The sequence below is a fragment of the Miniopterus natalensis genome, chromosome 4 (genome assembly GCF_054644295.1).
Source record: "Miniopterus natalensis isolate mMinNat1 chromosome 4, mMinNat1.hap1, whole genome shotgun sequence".
Classification (NCBI taxonomy): Eukaryota; Metazoa; Chordata; class Mammalia; order Chiroptera; family Miniopteridae; genus Miniopterus; species Miniopterus natalensis.
In genome coordinates this window covers 27130547-27152748 of record NC_142084.1, presented here as the reverse complement: position 1 = coordinate 27152748, position 22202 = coordinate 27130547, and the positions used below count along the sequence as shown (strand labels likewise).

The following is a 22202-nucleotide window of genomic DNA, read 5'->3' as shown; positions in this document are numbered from 1 at the left end:
GTGGATATAAAACGCCAGAAAATCACTGTCAGCTCTTTCCCTGCATCAGGTTGTCACTGGGTAACATAAATAAAAGGTAATTAGGTATTCCAACCCAGATTGGAAGCTGATTACTTAATCAACCAAGACAAGATATACATTTACATTCTGGATACCACCAGGGATAATTTTGCAAAAGGACTCCATGCCTTACCTCAAATCCTCGTGCAGAAACATCACCATCGTGATCTCACCCTTTTACGGGGTCTCACGAATGGCACAGGCCCTGCTGTCATGACAGTGGCACTGGCTCCGGAGAGGAGTGGTCTGGCTCTGCAAGCAGTTCCCCCAATGACTTCAATGTGTCATTTAACTTTTTTGTGCCTTGGTTTCCTCATCTGTAAGAAGAGAGAACCATAGTTCTACTTTTCATGTTACTGCTTTAAATGAGATGATGTCTCTAGAGCATTTAGCTCTAGAAGTGTTTGCTCTAATAACTATTAATATTATTACCTCTTTGATTGGTCCGGGTCTTTTCCCAGAGGAGAGACCCCATTCCCCTTTGTCAGCAGCAGGGGTTTCTCTCAGGGGTGGCCGTGTTTCAGTTTAAAGGCTGTTTCAGGGCAGCCTTGGAGCCCCGTGAGCAAATCTCACAGTCTTTGTTCTCCTGCCTCCACTTTGCTAATTGGTCACACTCGCTTATAGAGCTACCACGTGCACTATACATGAAGAATTCATATTATGAGAATTCAAGTAAAATAAAACACTAAAGCTTTTAGAGAACGCAATTGACGATTGAAGGCTCAGATGCCATTTCAGGGTTCTGCAGTGCCCTGTCCCTGAGTGTGGCATAAGATTGCTTATATGTATATAATAATTCTACATCACATCCACTTTTGCTCTAAAACAATGGTGTTCGGGGGCCTCCACTGCTGCAAGGGCCATTGTCTATAAACTGATTAAGTCAAGCTTAACCGTACATATATTATAATTTTTCAAAAAGTATGTAGCTAGTCTTGTGATGAATTATTATTTTTTAAATATATCTTTATTGATTTCATAGAGAGGAAAGGAGAGGGATAGAGAGATAGAAACATCAATGATGAGAGAGTCATTGACTGGCTGCCTCCTGCACGCCCCTGACTGGGGATCGAGCCCGCAATCCCGGGCATGTGCCCTGACCGGGAATCGAACCCCGATCGCCTGGATCTTAGGTCGACGCTCAACCACTGAGCCATGCCCGGCCAGGCTTGTGATGAATTAAATGCAAATTCATTTGAAAGCTCTCCTGAATTCATAGTTACCCTTGGCATTAGAATTCCTCAGCTAAGAGGAACTCTAAACCCATTTCTACCATTTACTATTATGGAGGGTGAGACATTTTTTATATTAAACAGGAGTTCATGCTATAAAACATAAGATTCTTAGACACAATAACATAAAAACTTAAAATCTCTGTATGGCAAAAGACGCCACAGAGAAAATAGTTTCAACATGTTTAACATATCGTTAATAGAGTAGGAGCTCTTACAAGGAAATTGGAAACAACCCAACAGATGGGCAAAGAATATGAACAACCCTGTTCGCAGAGACAGAAATACACTGATAGCAAAGATATGAAAATATGCTAAACTTAACTATTGATCAAAGACAGACAGACAGAAGAGAAAAACTTTTCTGCCTTAGAATTCTGGCAAATATTGAAAATATTCTTAATATATTGATGAGATGGAAGAGGAAAGACAACTTTGTTGGCAGGAGTACAAACTGGTAGGGCATGTTGTAAGGCAATTTGGGAAGCTTCTATCAAATGTTTAAAAGGATACAAATTTTCCACTTAGGAAGTGAAACGGGGCTGGGTATCTAAGGGAACATATTTCACATGTGCTTGAAGTACAGATGTTTAGGATGCTCGCTGCAGCACTGTCTGTAGGAGATAAGAAGTGGAAAGAGTTTAAATGTCTATCAGAAGGACAGTCTTACAATGGAATATTAACCCAGCGATTTAAATGCAACAGCCCCATGTGTGAATGTGTGAACTGCTGTCCCTGACATATTGTTGAGTGAAAAAGGAAAGTTGTAGAATATGTACAGTAAGATTAAATTTTTATGTAAAACACACACATTTTTCTATGCCTATTATCTCTAATATGTCTTATTCTATATATCTCTATCTCCCTATATAATTCTATTTCCTTCAACATCTATATCTACATATATTCCTCTATATTGTCCTATGTACATAGAAAACTAATCTAGAGTAATACATAGTAAACTTTCAAGAGTGTCTCCAGGCAGCAAAAATTAGAGAAAGAAAAGGAGTCATTTTTATTTTCACTTTATACAATGACATGTTCTTTGAGTTCCTTGTTTTATGACATACGTGTTTAATTTTTATAAATATAAAAATGAAAAGTAGTAATTCTCAAAAAAATTTTCCTCATTCCAGGAAGGGAGTGTCCAGAATGAGGGGCACGTTCGGCTGGCAGACCCCTTCCCGCGATCGCGCTGCTGCCCCCGGAGCACATGGGGAAGGTCCCTGTTGACGAGCAGCTCAGCAGACGCCCCAGGAACAGGACACGGCAGAAGCCAGCGCTGTGCTCCTTTTTGTGACCGAGTGTCGGGGGCTGCAGGGCCAAGCCTGAAGATGTTCCAGCCACCCATCACCAGGGGCAGGCCGTGGACCCAGAGGGAATAGGTTTCTTCCATGGTCGATATTGGACAGGAGGCTGGGGGAGCCTGGAGGACGTGTCCCGTCTTGTGATACGGGGTCGGGGGAACCTGGCTGAACACTATGGAACTTCCTGTTCTTTTCCTCCATCCTGTGCCCGCTGGTCATGGAATGAAGGACATCTAATCTCTAGCCTCACTGGTGAGTGTCACAGTTGCCTAGAGACAAGACAAGCCACCTGATTGAACACCTTTGGCATATAGGAGTGGTACATATTATAATAATTTAATGTCACTCTAGACACTGGAGGCCTCTCTTCCCAGAGTTTGCCATACAGGGCACCTATTTCTACCCATGAGGGCCAAAGCAAGTGGAAACAGAAACGGGGTATATGACACGCAGGGGTCCCAAAGAAGAGCCGTGAGGACAGGGCAAAGGAGTTGGGCACAAGTAGTGTCCGGCACAGTTCCAGACCTGGCCCAGCTCTCTGCACACAAAGCCTCGAAGTAGCAGCATTCATGTTTGGATGTCAGCTCCTCTTCCCTGCTCTGCCTGGCTCCAGACTGTCCTCCAGCTCCCTGGCCCATTCCTGCCCCGAGCAAGCTGGTCTATAGCACAGTCTATTAGAGAAAATTCCTGAAATATGTCCATGAATCCCCTTGGGTAGGTGACTAAAGAATCCTGCTTGCGTGATGACTTGGGTTCTAAAGAATGCAGGTAGCAGAGCCACCGGTCCTTCGAAGGCACTCAGGTAAAAGAAGCTGGGTGCGGACAGTGTGCTGGCTGCTGGCCTGTGGCTTCCGGCCAGACAGCTGCTCCTTAGCGCCCCCTGTGCACGAAGTCGGGGCCGCCCTGCGCTGCACAGAGGCGGGCACCTGCTGAGGAAGCCCGGAGCGCAGGGGTTGGAAATATCTGAGCTCGGATGGCCCATGTGTAAAAGTGGGAAAGAGTTTGTTTTTCATTCTCTCTCCCTTCCTCCATCACCCCCTTTTCTCTCTGTCCTTAAGAATAAATCCTTTATCCTAGTCTTGCTCTTTACCTGGATGCAGTGGGTCGCTGTTCAGGGGCAAGTGTGACCACTTCCAGACAGAAGTCAGTGGCGTCTGCTCTCGTGGGACATACTTTTCTAACCACCACTGCACTGTACAACATTGCACAATAACCGCTACAGAGCTTATGGGGGAGATGGGATGGGCCCCCTCACTCAGATACGCATAAAGATGATAGGAACCTAATAAAAAATACAGTTGTTTTATACGGCAAATGATTAAGCAATACATAAATACTGCAATAAATATGGCCCTTGATCTAGAACAGGACCTGAAGCTCAGAAGCTGAGTGCTGGAAGGGCTGCAGTGTCTGAGCTGTTGGGAAATGGCACGTGAGGGTCCCTGGTGGAAGAGTGTGCTACCAGATGTAGACGGCTGTGGCTGGTCACACGTGCCGCGACTGGGGAGGCCGGTGGGTGTTTTGTGTGCACTTGAGGCGTGTGGGTGTTTTGTGAGCCCTCTACACTGGGTCAGCCGGATGCAGGTTCTGCATTCACCTCGAGGTTCTTGCAAGAGAAACTGTGCAGAAGCAAACACAAAATTCTGTTGTATCCAAACCGTTCCCCGGCCGTGAATCACGTTGAAATAAATTCTTTTTTTAAATACAAGTACTATGGCAGAACTGACTGAATCTAGATAATAAAAATGATTATGATTTAAAAAGTAAAAAGCTAGTAAGACCCCAGTGAGACGATGCTGTGAAGGTAGCAATAAGGTTAACATTACTGAGCGGAGAGTACACGACGCAGATAAACCCACGCCTCCTTGTTCCCACTTGAAGGTCCATCTCAACACAGTGAGACATTCAAGCGAAATGCAAACTGGGCTCCATCATTTTGAAACATATCTTGAATCCTGGGCAAAGCCTTCTGAGCTCCAGGGAGAAGCCATTACAACACACACCAGGCTCCTGGAAAGTTCTCTCCTACACTTTATCCCTCATATCCCACCTCACGGAGCAGCTACACTAACCTTCCCTCCCCCCCTTCCTCAGGATCCCTTGTCCCCTCTACCCGCATCCCCCGAAGCCCAGCAAACAAAATCCAGCCTTGATTGGTTCTCTGCCTATCACCCCTCCCCTCTCTCCCACCTTTTTTCCCAGAGTAAAAAGTCCATACCTAGGGGTGCTACTTTCCAATATTGCCTGTAACAAATCACCACAAAATCATTGGTTTAAAACAACATAGATTTACTCTTTTACAGTTCTGGAGGCCAGAAGTGTAAGCGAGGCTTTCTGGGGCTCACACTGAGGTGTCGGCAAGGTTGATTCCTGGTGCAGGGACTCTTCTGGGGACAGCTCGTCTTTCCAGCTTCCACGCTGCCATGCTGGTTGCCTTCCGCTCGTGTCACTCTGCCTTCCGTCGTCATCTCACCTCCTTGGACGCTGACCTTCCTGCCATCCTCTTCTGATCACACTGGGCCACCTGGACGACCCAGGGTACGCTCCCCTCTCAGGATCTTGAACCTAATCACAACTGTGACCTGTGAAGGTGACGTAGTCAGAGGTCCCAGGAATTAGGACGTGGACATCCTTGGGGTGCCATTGTTCAGTCCACCACACTGGTAATGATATTCAAGGTGCTCAACAACTGCCAGGTCACTTCAGGCGGCGGGTCTGACGCTTGGAAAGGTCTTAGGTCACACACTGGTTCAGGACCCCAGGGATCCCGGCATGCTGGGAGGTGTCAGGTGGGACTGGTGCGTCTCGGTGGCACTGAGACACTCCAGAGCGGGGAGGAGTGATCTTCAGGCAGCGCGAAAGCCTTTCCACCTTTCACAAGCAGTATAGCCACACCCGTGGGCTCTGCCGGCCGACCTGTCCTCGCCTGCCTAGGCTTTGTAAATTGTCCTCCAACTTCGTCCCCCCATCAGCACACAGATCTCCTGGGGCCTGATCACGGCCTGTACTTTAGTCCTTGTACTTGGAATGTCTATTTAGGCCTCACCACAACTCTGTGATTAGATTCTACACTTGTCTTCCTTTTTATGTTCCAAGAACATGCCCAGGGTCATATGTATTATTAACTGCCAGGGCCTGGGCTTGAACTCTAGCACTTTGATTTAGAAGTTGAGCTCCTAACCGCCGTGCTTAGGTCTTCAAGGAGACCCACATCTCTTTGGGCAGATCAGGGAGACCTGTGCAGAGACGGTCAAGGCAGCATGGAGGTGCCCAGCGGTAAGCCCTGGTCCCTACGCATTTTAGAGGTTTACACAGTTCCCTCCCCCACTGAATTGAATGGTTACGAGGAAGACTTCTTGCTCATACAGTACGAAATCTAATCTACTCTGTATGACCAAACTCAATAGATAGCCCGCAATAAAAGCAAGTCCAAACTTCAATTTATCTCGGCTACATAACATCCTAGAACAAAGTATGGCCGTGAGCATGTAAGGAGATAGAGGAATAAAGTAAGTCCGGAGTCAACAGTTTTGTTTGTAAGACCTAACTGACTGTGGCACTACTTCTGGCTAGAATATTCTCTTCATCCTCCTCAAACACAAAGAGTAGCAGGGACAGGAGGAGCAGCAAGAGGAGCCTGATCAAACCACTCCTGGGCTGCGAGTCTTTCATTCACCTCTAGCTGGTCATAGTTAGAAGTGTGCTGTTCATGACAGAAGAAATAATATCTAACAGAAAAAAGTAGTGCCACACAAAGAAAAAAAGAACGATTTGGGGGGTATTTTTTAATTTTGCTGTTTGAGAAAACAAATCTTGGTTTGGACAGGAGTATTAGCACCTTTCATTCATTGAATTGAAGCATTATATGGAAGAGATGAACATGAAAGGGTATTTTTAAAAATAAAATTAGAGTGAAATCTTGATTGAATTTCTGTAGTCCCTTAGAATCATTCATTCCAAGTATAAATCAGATTGTTAAGTAAAATGCTAGAAGCCGAGATGAATGCTATTTGAAGACGCTTTGGGGGAGAGTTGGAAGCAAATTCTACTTCAAACCCTTTACCTTCAGTAAGAACCTGAAATATTCTTGCTAATTTGGAAAATACCCCTGATATTTAAAATTTCCTAAAAGATAGCTCCCCTCCTACCTTTATGATGGAATACTGGGTGATTTCAGTCAAAAGGCATAGTTATTACCCTAAGAAAAAGTCCTGCGAGAAAGCACAGGCGGCCACCTTAGTCATTACTGAAGTGCCCTTATGACTGTCAGAGGGAACAGGTAAGAGGCTGGGGGGGCAGAGAGAGAGACATCAAAGTGTTTTTGTTTACCCCTTTGAAGTCTTGTGGCACCTACTGTTTACTATGCACACTTTTCAACTCATGCTGAAAGTTGGAATTCACCCGTGCCTCTCTTTTCCTGTCTAAGGTGCAGATGGACCACATTCGTGGAGTGGGTCCATCCCTGCCCCCACGTGTTCGCACATGCACACGCACACCTAGCCAGTGGAAAAGAAAAAGGGTTACTCACATTCATCCACTTTACAAAGATTTCCAGGCTGCGATGGGAGGGCGTTAGCTCTCCCTGAAGGATGAATAAATACGCAGCTCCACTGACAACCTGATCACAGTCAAACAGAGGTGAAAAGTGAGACCCAGGTCTTGCTCTCCTGGCGCTTCTGAGACTCAGTCCTGGCAACATGCAGCGGGTAGTCATCTGCCTGATGGTCATCTTCTCAGGGGCAGTGGCCCGTAGATCCAGCCTCCAAGAGCAAGATCGCCTCATGATCAGACTGCGCCAACTTATTGATGTTGTGGATCAGCTGAAACATTATGTGAATGACTTGGTAAGGCTGCGCTTGTCACAACAAAATTTAAAGCATATTCTTCAGTTACTATAAAGGAAGCTTTTTGACTTACTGAAATAACTCAGAACTCATTTCCTTTTGCTCTAGGACCCTGAATTTCTGCCAGCTCCAGAAGATGTAAAGGTAGGACCAGTTGAATTTATTTGTGAAGATATGTTTGATAGACATTTTTAAATCCAATTTTAAAAGGCACTAACATGATTGCTTAGGAAGAATATGCTTAATTTCAAAGAATTTGGAAGTTTAATAATTGATAAGATAGTTCTTTCTATTTTTGGTCAAATATTCATTAATTTACCAACCAGCCAACCAATAATATGTGACATAGCTTATAAAATACATTTTTATCTCCAAAGAGCTCTAAGAGTACATCTCAGTAGTACCGGTGAGGCAGAATAACCAAGCAGAAAATAAATCTATCCTATGACCAGTTTCTGAACAATGACTCACTAATTACATTGTAAGAGGCCCTGTGCATAAAAGTTCTTGAGTCCTCTTGCACACCTGTCTAAGAAATACAGATACACACCATAAGAAGCTGAATTTACCTCTAATAACTAGAAAGAAAGAAAGAGAGGAGGAGAGGAAGGAAGGGAGGAAAGGAAGAAAAAAAGAGAAAGAATAGATTACAGGAACAGCATGGAGCGTGGAAAGGAAGCCGTCTTGTAGAATAGAATTCCCATATACCTGGCTTCAAAGAGTCTCTCCTGCGGCCTTCCGTGAGGTCTTTTGAAAGGACCATTTTCAGCAGCTCGCTCCATTCTCTTAAGCCATTTAAATCCATCAGTCTGGGAAGAAGAGGCCCAGCATTCAAGTGCTCTGTGTCTTCACTAACTTAGCCTGCAGGTTTGATATCCTCGGGATATAAATGCAACTGGGGAAATGTTTTCATTGTCACAGACCTTTAACTGCATAAATTAGAATAACTATAAAAGTGCTGCCAGTAATTAGGACATTACAGAACGGGAAACTTACAAAGATACATTGCAAAGAAAACAATTATGGTAAATGACTGTGTAAAAGTTTAGAAAGTGAATGAGTCACAACTATTGCTTTTCTCTAAAATTCACTCTCTAGCTCGGAACATAACCACTCTCATTCACCAGGCCCTTATTTTCTAATAAGTAGCATCTAAAATGAAAGTAGCACATTCAGTTTATTGGAAAGACTTTTCTAATAAGTATGAATATGTCTTAATCAATGTCCTAATGATCAAAACATAGAACATTTTTCAGCATCTCATGCCCTTTGTTTCACTGCTGTGGTTAGAGTTCTTTCTGGAGTTTTTGAGCTACAGTCTGTAACTTGCACGGTGAGAAATAAGAAAGATACCCCACTTTCTAGCTTGATTGACCTAGTGGTAGTTTCTTTATAAGCTTTGTTAAGGAGAGGTGCTTTTTATCTTACATCACAGTTCAAGGAGTTGTCTGGGTGACACTGTGTGCCCCTGGTGACCGGATTGAGCAGTTCTGGCTGTGATTCTAGTGAGTGATGGTATAATCGAGATCGGTAAGCTCTGCTGGCAGGCAGACTCAGGGGGCAAGAAGAGAGTTTAAGGCCACCGTAATGTTCTACCAAGTTTTTCAGAGCTATCATCAAAGCAGGGTCTATAAGAGACTTAAAAAGATTAAAAAGTTTAATGAGAATAAATTTTTGCAGATAAATGTTGCTATGTAGTCATTACCTAAGATCTCTAATTGGTCTGGCCAGGCATCTTCCTTTCTCTTTCTAACTATAACCAGTGGTCCTGAGCTGCTGGTGACTTGCACCTCCCCCCAGGCCCCCAGAACACCTGTCCATGTGTGGAGAAATATTGGGCTTTCACAGTTATGTGTGTGTGTGGGGGGGTTCTATTGGCATCGAGTAGGTAGAGGCCAGGGATGCTGCTAAACATTCTAGAATGCACAGAATTATCTACCCCAAAGTGCAAGCAGTGCTGCTGTTGAGAGGCCCTGATTTAAACCCAGCATGTATGTTAGGTTATTTAGTCTCATTAGCAAGACTTCCCAGTGTGAATGGCCAGGGCTTTCTTTGGGGAAAAAAAAAAGTAAGTAGGTTAAAAATAAGCTGCCAGAAGGCAAATATTTTTAAATATTCAATTGCAAAATGACAAAGCCTTGTGTGCTTCCTGGCCGAAGCAGCCCTGGCTGGACGGCTCAGGGCTGAGGATAGCAGTGCTTCGGGACTTCTCTGGCTTTGGACCCACTGTTCCCTCTGTTCTGCAAAATGCATGTAGAACAGCTGAGTCTCATGCTTTCATGTGTTAAAAGACGAGGAGAGCCAGGCCTCGCTACCCCGAGGCACAGCACAGGAAAGGCAGGCGCCTGCTCCCAGGTCGTGGTGCCACACACGAACCGGGGGTCATCCGGGAAACCCCTGGAGTGGCAGGGCTCCCGCGCTACCTGACAAGCTTCTCTCCACGCCTTCTCAGCAGCAAGCGTCCCCTTACTGCAGCGAGAGGCAGCTTCTCCACCTTTTTCCTCCGGGGCTGCCGTGGATACGCATCTGGAGTCAAATCCAGCAGTGCCTTGTCCTCACCAGGAACAGCTCTGCGGCTTACAGAAAGCACAGAGCTTAACCCTGCAGTCTCCCGACACGGGAGGGCATGAGACGGAGCCCGGCCCCGGCGGCGTTAGTGGCAGTGTCCAGGCTGTCAAGGCCATCATCACTGGTCTGGACCGCTCCTGGCAAGGGTAGCTCAAGGGGGGCTGTTCGGTGGGGCCCCTCTACTTCTTCAGAACCTGATCTCCTTTCAACACACATGTAAATGTTAACTCAGCAGAATGGGCCTCTGTGAGAAATGCTGGTTTCTCAGATCAGCACAGATGAAGCAGTTAGCGTTTTCAGTTTCAGCTGGAAAATTTACCTCTTTAAATATGAATATCATTTTTTTCCAGTAAGTTAAGCCGGTTGTGGTCAAAAAGAAGAGAAAAGAAAAAACTTCAACAAACAAGAGCATGTGGTTTTCAAGGAAAAAAAAGTGCTAAAATTAACATTTATAAATAGTTTCTATTAAATAAGCATTTTGGCAAACATGGGAAGGACACTGCTGTGCCCTCATGAGAGGCAAGCTGCTCCGATAGAAGGAAACCAGATAAGCTGGTTCTCGGCTTGTGGCTCTGTATGCAAAGCGAGCCCAGTGGGGCTGTGTCTTCAGGTGAACGTTATTCATCAACACATCCAAACCGGGTGTGCACAGGGGTTGGAAAATGCAAAGCAGGCCACTTGCCGTTTTCAGCTGGCTGTCCAGGAGAATCAGGTGGTGCTGTAGGGACCAAGAGGCTGGGCTTTCTGGTTGCACAGCAGTGGCTTCCACACCCATCAATGAAGTGAAGACAGGGCAGCTTGGGGGGGAAGCGGGGAGCAGATAGTATCATATGTACACACTGGCTGAAAGAGAAAAGAAACTTGGATACAAGTTCTTAGATCAGCATTAAAATGTTTTTGACAGGTCAGTATAAACTGTGTTCTTCCAATAGGTTTCATTTTCAGTGCAATTTCTAAGATTCTGACTTACTCACTAGTTGTTTGACTAAATCAAGAGCCACGTTTCGATCCTTGTTCTGTCCACTTCTCCAGCCTCTGAGACTATGACTTATTCTCTTACTGCCTGAGGAGCCCTCTTCCCTCCCAGAGGCCAGGCGAGTCTCAAACTCTGTTCCTTGGCTGCTTAGTTCAAGCAGAATCCTACCCTACCTGACCTGGGGGTGCAAACAGCATTTTAGAAAAGCTAAGTGTGGTCTATGTCAAAGGTAATGAATCCTGGATGGGCATGATTCCACCAGAGGTGGGCACCCACGTCCCTTCCCCAAAGGAAGGGCTTTAACTCCTTTACTTCATTTGTCAACTCCTCAAACACTTCCTGGGCACTCACCAGAAACAGGTGAGTGCCAGGTGTTGGGGCATCGGATGCTATGGGATGTTCTGTGTACATCGTAGAGCAAAACAAAAGACAAATGAAAAGATTCTTAATCAGACCACAGCACAACTCACACCAAGCTGCCGTGGGTCAGTGTGACTTTTAGGGCCTCATATTTAGAAAATTCCCTTACAAAACACAAGCTTCCGCCCACCACCCAGATCTCAGGCACTGTGAATAGAGAGGTGTGGAAAGTGGGACTCCCTCCGTCTCCTCAGCCCCCAGGGTAAGTGTCTGCTGAAACGGATGCGACACAAGACACTGTCTTACAAGTAGGAAGAGAGGACTGGGAAGGACATGCTTACTTTCTGAATAACTTTGGTTAACATATCCACACATTATTTCTCTTTCAGAGACACTGTGAGCGATCGGCTTTTTCGTGTTTTCAGAAGGTCCAACTAAAGTCAGTAAATACAGGAGACAACGAGAAGATAATTAATGTGTTAACTAAACAGCTGAAGAGGAAGCTGCCTCCCACAAATGCAGGGAGAAGACAGGAACAGAGACTAGTAAGACTCCTTTGTTTTCCTTTTTACCTGAACTGATTAAGTATATAACTTGTGCACACACACGCGCACACACACCCGATCACCCCTGTAGCCAGAATCCCAATGTCTTCCTGCCAGTTACACTTTATATACAGTGTTGTTCTGAGACGTGAAGTCTCCCCTCCTAAGCCCACAGGCTTGAAAGTGCCCAGAAACCCAGCTCGCTAACAGGCTAACAGTCCCGAGCCTCCGAGTATGTTAACACAGCTTCCCACGGTGAGGGAGTCGCTGGGCAGAGAATCCGATTTTGACTTAGGAGTTACAAAGTACTTTCCTCTCATCCTATGGTCACATATAACTTGTATTCTAATGAACAGGAACTAGATCCTAGCTTTCCTGCAAGAAAAAAGACAGCCTACTAGAGAGAGACCAGGATAAATCTCAAACTTGGCCTTCCTCTCTTAAAGATTATTACTGTCCTGTGCAATCGCAGATCCGTACTTGTTTCAATGGTGGGCCCCATTATTTGACTGGAGATTTCCAACAGTCCCCAGTTTGGGCGGTCTTGAGACCCTTGTGGATAGCCCTTCCTTTGCCAACTCATGAGCAATGCTGATCCTCTCATGAGTGACATAAGCATTAATCAAATCCAGTGTATAAACACCTAAGATAAATTACTCCTCAGGTTTTAAACCAGTTCTCTTTCCTTCAAGGAATTTCACATGTGATTCAAATAAAACCTTAATTACATTGTCAAAATGATTTTTATTTCCTTTGGTTGCTTGGCCAGGTCACAATGTGAAAAGTATCCCTCTCAAACTTTCCTGAGAAAGAAAGGAGCTGAACATGTCCTTGAAACCCAGTATCAAAGAAGCATGAAATGGTGGTGCTGACACTGAGCTTAGAAGCATCCAGTTAAGCACCTGCATTTGACAGATGGGAAAGGGACAACAAAGAGGCTAGGTGATACGTCCCTTACAAAGAGTAAGAGCCAGAACGAGAACCCCCTCCTATCCATCCCGTGTTCCCACCCCAGCGTCAGACTGGCATTTGAGATGCTAACTACCAAGCGCAGGCCTGGTGTGAGGACGCTCAGTGGGAATGAGGGTAAATTAAGCCAAGAAATATTCCCAAAAAGAAATATAAGCAGACAACACGCATATGAAAGATGCTTCCATCTCCCTGTAATCAATCAAATGCGAATTAAAACAAGGAAATCCTATTTTTTTCCAATAAAGAATTATAATGCCCAATAATGGTAAGAATGCTCTATGTAAATAGAAGTAAAACTTTTTACAATGTATGTCAAAAGCCTTAAAATTTTAAATCCCTTTAATTTAGTCATTCTACTTCTAGAAACTTACCAAATAAAATATATAAAGATGTATATAAAAAAATATTCAGAGATGTTCTTTGAAGCATTGTATAAAATAGAGGAATGTTAGAAGCAATATGTGCTTCCCAAAATAGTAATAGTTCAATCCTATGTTGGAACACAAAGCTACCATTGTGTACCATATTTTTGAAGAATATTTAACACACAGGAAAAGCTCATGATATCTTAAGTGTAAAAAAAAACAAATTAGCAATCAGTGTAAATAATAGAGAAGCAAAGAAAAAAAATCACCAGGAGGGTATGTATCAAAACATGGCTGTGGTTATCTCTGAGTGTGGGATTACAGTAAGTGATTTTCCCCATTACTATTTTCTGAACAATTTTATGTGTTTCTCAGTTTTTTGAGTGAACATGAATTATGTCTCTAACTGGAAAAAATAAATTTTAGATGAATGTTTTATTTAATAGGAAAACAATTTTAAAGAGGAATGTTACTTTTTCATTGATTTCTAGGTGTGCCCTTCATGTGATTCTTATGAGAAAAAACCACCCAAAGAATTCCTAGAAAGACTGAAATCACTCATCCAGAAGGTACCACTTATATTATGTTAGATTTTCTACCTCAGTTTTATCCAGATTGCGTCCCGTGTGGGGTTACTCATGGTACACTGTTTCCACAGATGATCCACCAGCACCTCTCCTAGAGCATGTGACGAAGGAAGGTTCTTGGGGACCTCGCTGCAGCTGGACACTATGTGATGTACTCTAACACAGCAGGGACATTCGCTTCTGGGGATTCCCAGTGGAGGAATGAAGAGGGGAAACTCAGATAGGTGTTCAAAGTCCGGATCATTTCCCCCATGTTGCTATGCAATACTTCAGTTTAATCCATGTGGTCTGTGTTTGCCCAACTTGAAAAAACTGTCTACTGATTGCCTATGTTATGGATTTCGATGACTTCTAAAATTTTTATTTAACTGCCCAACTATCACATTTCTTGGTTGGGGAGAAGCTAAAATTTTTAACTGAAAATACAGTTTGGGAATGTATTGATCTTGTATTAACTTTTATCTTGATTGCCAAAAAAAGGAAGTCTCTGATAATCATAAGTTAAAAATGATGCACCATAATTCAAGCTGAAAAATATAGAACCATAGGGTCAAAACAGCAAGCTGAAGTCTAGTCATTTAATGAAATGAAAACTGAGTGTTTAAAAATGTATATCTGAAGAGTTTACTTTTATCTCAGAATGTCTAACATATAAATATATAATTTATTTATGTACCAGAGGGGTATCTTTACCAGATGGCTACACAAAAAGTCTTACTTCCTCATTGGGATTTATCAAATATTTAAATACTATAGATATGAATGTATTTATGGAATAGACTCTTTCAGTCTTTTTTTCTTTAAGTGGGTTTAATAGTACCTTCCCAACTCAAGTCCCTTTATGAGCTAATACTGTGCTTGTGGAAATGGCAAATAAAATCTATAGAGGGACGTCCTTCAGGTGGTCTTCTGGGACCAGACAGAATTTTTAAAAATACTGTGGCTAGCTCTCTTCTGAAATCATTACAATGATTGCATGGTAGTGAGCTAATAACTCCAAATGCCCATTTCCTTCTTTCTTTCTTCCTTTCTTTTAAAAATGACAGACAATTTGTGTCTGTATGTTTTGCATCAGGTAAATTTAGTCACCTGTAGAAAATCAAAGTCAGGCTACAAATCAAGAGTTCAGAACTCCTGTCCACACAGAAAGCAGACTTGGGCACAAACATGCCAGTCTTCCAACCATGGGTAGTACAAACAGGCAACCTGCTTGAAGAGCCATTTCCTATCACCCCCAGCAGTTTATTTAAGTTGGACGTTAGAAACTCTAGAAAAATAAATTTTCATGGAGACTTTATAAGCTACTTGAGAATCTTATTGTTAAAATGGCTGAGTGCACAAGAAGATGTTGTATGAGAAATGCTTTATGCTCTAAGAAGAAAAATTACCTACTTAAAAGTGTTTTAGAAACAAGTACTTTTATAGTTCTAAAAGATGTTAGGAACGAATTATGTCATCAGATCTCCAGGAAATGTTTGGTCATCAGAAACGAGTATCCTGATCTATGTGTGAAGGTGTTATTGCAAAGGAATACTGTAGGTATGTGCAGGATGACGGTGCTGTGCGTCTAAGGCCTGCCTCGGTGTGGGATGGTGCCAGGCCGGGTTGTGGGGTGAAGCTGGGAAGCGGGCCCGAAGTTGACTTGGGAAGAGGGAGTCTTTATTTCTCGTTTCTGGCTTTCTAGTTGTTGACTTCTTTGACACTGTGATTTTATATTTAAAATAATGTATTTATTTTGGTGTGTTTACTGTTAATAAGTCTCTGTTCTAATCTGTTTGACCAAAGATTCTATCTTCAAAGTAAAAATAATTTAGTGGGCTGTTGGCTAAGAGCCTTCCCGAACCTGACTTCAGAGCCTCGGGCAGGATCCTCCCGGCAGCCCTAGAAACGGCAGTGCTTGGAATAAAGAGGAGGAAGGATTGGGACCTGAACAGCCCCACCTGCTCTGTGTTCAAGACTTAGCCAGCTCTCCAAAGCCACATGAGGCTGGCCCATAGCATTACTGTTCACCGATGACAATGACACAGGAGACCTGAACTCTTGCTGGCTGTGTCACTTGCTTACATTTTTCAGGTTTCTCTTTCCTATCTGTAGAATGAGGCTGTTAGACTTAATTTCTAAGGTCTATCCCGCCTCTTTCTTTAGAGCTTTATGTGTCTGAGTTGCTAAAATTCTGGATAATCCTAGAGGAGCATTTGACCATACTTCTGAGTCAAACTTTCTGCTGAATCTAATGTTCAGCTGATCAACATTATTTCAAGAGGATTTGTAGCAACACTCACTGTGGGAACAAGGAAAGTGTTTTAAAAAAAGGAAGGAAGAAAGAAAGAAGGAAGAGAGAGGGAAAGGAAGAAAGACAAGCACTGCTGTAGGTCCCGGGAGTTCAGGGAAATGAGGCATGATTCCCACTCCTTTCTCCTTTAGCTGAAAGTGTCTTTTCCCAACCCTTGTGTAGAACTGTAGCATTATTATCTATATATTGCTCTGTTGTATTGACATTTGCATCTGAAAATTTAGTTTTAATATGAACTATGTACTTTATAACTTAATGATTATTTATTATATATTTGGTTTTAAATGTTTATGTTCATAGCTTCTTATTTAAGACCTGGTCATATTAAATACTACCCAGTCAGCACACTGTCTTCTGTGATTCCCTGGAAATCTTTAATTGAATAGTTTTGGAAGAAAATAAAAATGATCGTTAGTTTCTGGGAACTTAGTTTTTACGTGTATATGCTAAAGAACATCCTCTCGCCTCACACACGCCACTGAAATGGCACTTTCCACATCCTGTCCCTACCTTTAGGATACCATGACCTCTGCAGCCCTCCCAAAGGTACGGCAGGTCTGGGCAGAACTGAAGATCTTCCCGATGCCCATTACTTTTGTGCAAACCTCACTCCTCATGTGCCCTTTTCTTATTGATGACTGTCATCTCGTGAACAAGCCTCCATGTTCACCAAAGACTCAGGCACATTCTTTTCCTTGAATCCAACATTTGCCACCAACCGGGTGATTTCAGTGCCCACGATGAGGGTTCCACCCACACGGTAGCTTCCCAGAACCTGAACTGCCTGCATCTTTTACTCATCCTTGGCCGTTCCCATTCCCAGGTGCCAGACTTGATCACTTGGAACCACTCTCTGTCTGAAGTCTTTACATACATAAAACCATGGCCTGCTCATCTCTTCACTCTCACACACTTGCTTCTATTCCATCGGTCCAGAGACCTCATCAAACAGCCAGGCCTCCTCTATCTGGCTTCCTGGGGTCGCTTTCCCACTTCACTCTCAGCTCTAAATACTCACCTGCTTCAACATCTGTCTCCCGCTACTCCAGGGCACAGGTTAGTTGGGTACCACCATGCCTCGTGAGGAGGAGAGAGTTCTGGGTGTTCACGGTCAAGCACGTTGAAAAGAGTCTATACCTGTCTATACTCCCTCACCTCCTACCCACTTATCAAACCACCATAATCTAATTTCTGCCCACCCACACCCTACTACTGTATCATTAAAACTCCCCTTTCTCTGGTCAACAATGGCCTCCAATGACCCAGCTTTCCAAAGTGTCTAAGTCATCATCTCACTTGTTCTTCATGGCTTTTGCTACCTTTGATCACCCCTCTCTCTGCCCTGACTGTGGAGGCAACTCCTGCTCCTGATCCTTCCCCTCCCTCTCTGACGGCACATCACAGGGTCAGCTATCGGCTGCTTTCCTGTATCTCCCCCTTGGAAGTCGGCGTTCCTGAGGATTCTGTTCTTGGCTACCTTTCTCTTTAAATCTTTTCCCTCAACAGTTGGGTGAGTTCCTGTGTTTTTAATACCCTGCTATGTGTTATTGACCAAATCTATAGATAAAGGCTAATTCCTTTATCTGCTAAATCCCAGACCCATATATCCACCGTCTCCCGGGAGATTTCCATCATATCTCCCAGGCCCTTCACCTCAAGGGCCAAAATGATCTCACTTTCCTCTACTTTCACCACTTCTGTTCTCCAATATCCCTAATCTTAATGATGGGAACACATCCCCCAGCCTCCCAGACTCTGCCTTCTCTCTCATACACCATAACCAATTGGTCACTGGCCTTTGCTGTTTCTCTCTCTTAAACCCAGCCTTTCTTTTCTCCTCCCTCTGCCATCGCCTTAATGCTGGCCCTCGCAACGGTCACAATGACTTTAGATTGGATTTCTAGCCTCTTGCCTTCTCTTCTTCCCAATCTATGTCTGTGTGGCCACCAGTGTGATATTTTATAAAACCCAAGTCTGGTCACAACTTTCCCTTGTTAAAACCTTTCACTCTCCTCTGGAATAGAGCCTAGGCCCAAGGCAGGGCCTGCAGAACCTGTTACCATCTGCTCCGCTCAGCTCCCGGCCTCTCTTCACCTTGAACTTCACTCGCTAGCCAATCCAACCTACTTCTAGTTCCCTAGACCCACCACATTGTTTCATTCATCCTCCCCTTTGTCCCTGCTGTGACCTCTCCCAGGAATATCACTCCTCTGCCCCTTCCTTACAACTAGGAGACCCTCATGTGTCTGTCAATAGTTAACTTAGTCATGACTAGCTCTAGAAGGATTTCCACCACCATCCCTCTCTCTGTGACAGCGTTAATCTCTCCCCACTTTCAAAACTTGAGCATACTTTGACTACTAGGCACAATATGATGTATACAAATTTAGTGATTTATATGTCTGTTTCCCTTGGCACAAGGAACTGTGTTTGGCTTGCACAGTGCATCATATATGGTAGATAACATATAGTGGAAAACAAACATTTATGAAATTCAACTGAATTAAACACAAAATATATGATTATGCATTGAAATTCTCCTCGCATCTCTTTCTCTTACACATTGAATCTAATTATCACCAAAGCCAGTGATGACGGCCAGCTATTTTCAAAGTATTGCTAGAATCCAATTGCTTGTCACCATCTCCAGCTTCCATTTTGTCTGAGGCCACCACAGTCTCTGACTTAGATGATGGTGACACTTTCCTGAGTAATTTTGTGCTTTTGCTCTTGCCCCTCACCAAAATCTGTTTGCAACAAAGCAACCTGAATGATCCTTTTGAAAACTAATCAGAATGTGTCACCTCTTGGCCCAAAACCTTCCAACGGCTCCCATACCACTTGGAGCAGGGCATGAGTCCTATAAAGGCTACCTGGTAGCATCCCCTCCACCCCTCACCTCTCTAACCTCATTTTCACTTTTCTCACTCAACTCCACACACACTGCCACCTTTTCCTTCTCCCAGTACCCCAGGAACACCACCATCTAAGGCATCTGCCCTTTCTGTTCCTTCCGTCAGGAGTGCACCTGCCAAATGTGCACGTGGTCCATCCCTCACTTCCTTCATGTCCACGCTCAATGTTCACCTTCTCCACCAGGTACTCTCTGATGACCACTGTATTTTAAATTGCAATTCCTCTCCCAAACACCCCTTCTTTATTTTCCTCTGTAGTACGTATAATCCTGGACATACAGATTTTAGAAATTTATGAGTTTATGGTCTCTGTCCCCACTAGAAGGTGAGCTCACTGTGGGCTGAGATTTGTTCTGTTTTGTTCACTGCTATATACCTGGCACCTGGAACAATGCCTTGGACATAGAAAGAACTCATCAGATATTTGTAGGAAGAATTGGTGGTTCTGCGGTGGCTGGCATTGGAGTTCTTCTACAGGGTTTTAATTCCCAACACACAGTCTGCCTTCTCTTTATTATGTAAGGGGTGCACTATTGCTTTTTCTCTTATAGCTTTTCCCTGATATCTGGATAGCACATATTTTCTGCAACTATCCCCCCATCTTCTTATCAGATATAACCAAGCCTCTTATTTTTTAAACTGGCCTTCAGCAATCTAAAATTTGGAAGATTACTTTGGGACAGCATGGATGGAGCTGGAGAGTATTATGCTAAGTGAAATAAGCCAGTCAGAGAAAGACAAATATCACATGATCTCACTCATATGTGGAATATAATGAACAAAATTAACTGATGAACAAAATAGATCCAGAGACACAGAAACATGGACCAGACTGAGGGATCTCAGAGGGAAGGTGGGGGGTGGGGAAGTGGGTGGGGAGAGACTAATCAAAGGACGTATATGCTTATATGCATAACCCATGGACACAGACAATAGTATGGGGAGGGCCTGGGGGTGGAGTGGATGTGGGGAGGAGGGGTCAGTGGGGGAAAAGGGGGAACATCTGTAATACTTTCAACAATAAAGATAAATTTTAAAAATAAATAGATAAATAAAATTTGGAAGATTAAAATGGAGGCATTATCTCACATATCATTAAAATTTTAGCAAAAAGTATTTTTCTAAAGAAAGCTCCTGAGTTTCTATTGTCTAGAGTTTTTTTACTGGTAGATAAAAATCTTAATGCTTTTCAATTTTACAGCTTAAAGTCTGCCGAATGATATTCCTCCTCCCCTTACAAAAACAGAAAATTCAGAGCATTCATCATGAGTCTCTAAACACGTCTTGTTCTGCATCCTTCATAATAAAATATTCTTTTCAAGAAGGCTTCCTTGCATGTTGCAAATTATTTCACTCGCTTTCTTTAGCTTTCCTTTTTTCACTCGTTCTGAATGAGATCGTGAAGAGCTATGAAGAAGTGCTATGGGGACGCGAGCAGAGGAAGGCCAGAGGGGGAAGTGGGGGCATGTGTGGGGCAGACAAGAGAGCAATTTTAAATGGGAAGGAAACCGTTCAGCGGACTCTTTTGTTCATTGTCACTGAGGTTCAGTGAGGTACAATACAAAAGGTTCTCGGCAGTCCTGTGACTACAGAGACGATCCGAGAGAGGAATCCTTGAGGTACAGTGTGGAAATGGCCTTCAGTTCAAATGAACTATCTTACAGGTGTCAACAAACTGGCACGTGGCCCTCAGCCCTGGCATGTATCAGAGTCAGCTGGGAGCTTATGCAAACTACTACTGGGTATTTAATGAAAATAAAATTGGAATGTCTGGGGCCTGGAAAAGGGTGTTTGTGAACTCTCCAGGTGATTCTAGTATGTAGCCAGGGCTGAGACCCACTGAGACAATCAAGGCCATGCTGACACTTATGACCAGGAGAGAGAGATGATATGTACCACGAAATTATGAATACATTCATGAACTTCTTCTAAGTCATTTCCTTTTCACAACAATTTAATTCTCTCTGAGGCTCTAACAACAAAGATAGCTCCCAAAAGATGTGCTTATCCTTTATAACAAAAAGATAACTTTGGAGATGTTTCAAGTACAATAAATTATCTGTTGAAAAAAGAGAAAATAGATTGTGGAACAATCATATAATAGAATTCAATACAGAAATGAACAAATGAACAGTAGCTACATGGCTGTATCTCAGAAACATAACGTGGAACAAGAGATGCAAGACACAAATGAAGACACATTTTATGATCTCATTCTCATAAAGTTCCCAAACAGGCAAAACTAACAGATAGTGTTGATCCTTGAATGATGTGGGGATTAGGAGTGCCGATCCCTGTGCAGTCAAAAATTTACATATAACTTTTGACTCCCCCAAAACTGAACTATTAATACCCTACTTTTTACAGGAAGCCTTACTGATAACGTAAACAGTCAACACATTTTTGTATGTTATATGTATATATTTTATTCTTATATACTGTAATCTTACAATAAAGTAAACTAGAGAAAAGAAAATGTTATTCACAAAATCATAAGATAGTGAAAACCCATTTGCAGTACTATATGTATTTATTGAACAAAATCTGTCTAAATGGACCTGCACAGTTCAAACCTGTGTTGCTCAAGGGCCAGCAGATGGTGCTCATCCTGGGGGGGAGCAAGGATGGTAATTGAGAGAGAAATGAATCGATGCTGTATTTCTTGACCCAGAATGAGGTATTTATTGAGCTTATATTTATACCATTTTCTCTTTGCATGTTATACTTTAATAAAAAGTTGAAAATAAACAAGAGAAAAGGTGTTTTAAAGAAATCCTTTCTATCAGATGAATGATGCAGGCACTCCTAGAGATGCAAAAGTTGAAGGCATGGAAGAGAAAATAGCTGGCCGAGGGATGATATGATAGGGATGGGGGGAGAGTGAAGGGAAATCCCAGAAATTGTCATATAGGAAGATTCTAGGTTGTGGTAACTTAGTTAAAAATAACACCTTTACAGTTATCTTTTTTTAAAAAATTTCTTTATTGTTGAAAGCATTACAGATTTCCCCCCCTTTCCCCCATTCACCCCCGCCCCCGCCTAGGCCTTCACCACACTATTGTCTTGTCTATGTCCGTGAGTTATGCACACTGGCTCTGACCACGTTACCATCTTTCTAATAGACTGAGAGAGATGGTCGATTTGGAGAAGAAAAGTCTGTGTTGTTCTGTTTGTTCCC

General features: G+C 43.2%; 1 protein-coding gene across 1 annotated transcript; it reads left to right on the top strand.

Moving 5' to 3' along the window:
* The first annotated feature begins 7188 nt into the window (after window positions 1-7188).
* IL21 (interleukin 21) lies at window positions 7189-13911 on the top strand. The gene is made up of 5 exons (XM_016203238.2): window positions 7189-7443; window positions 7552-7587; window positions 11737-11892; window positions 13721-13798; window positions 13888-13911. The coding sequence occupies exons 1-5, from the start codon at window positions 7297-7299 to the stop codon at window positions 13909-13911; spliced, it is 441 nt and encodes a 146-aa protein (XP_016058724.2). The 5' UTR covers window positions 7189-7296.
* Window positions 13912-22202: the final 8291 nt, after the last annotated feature.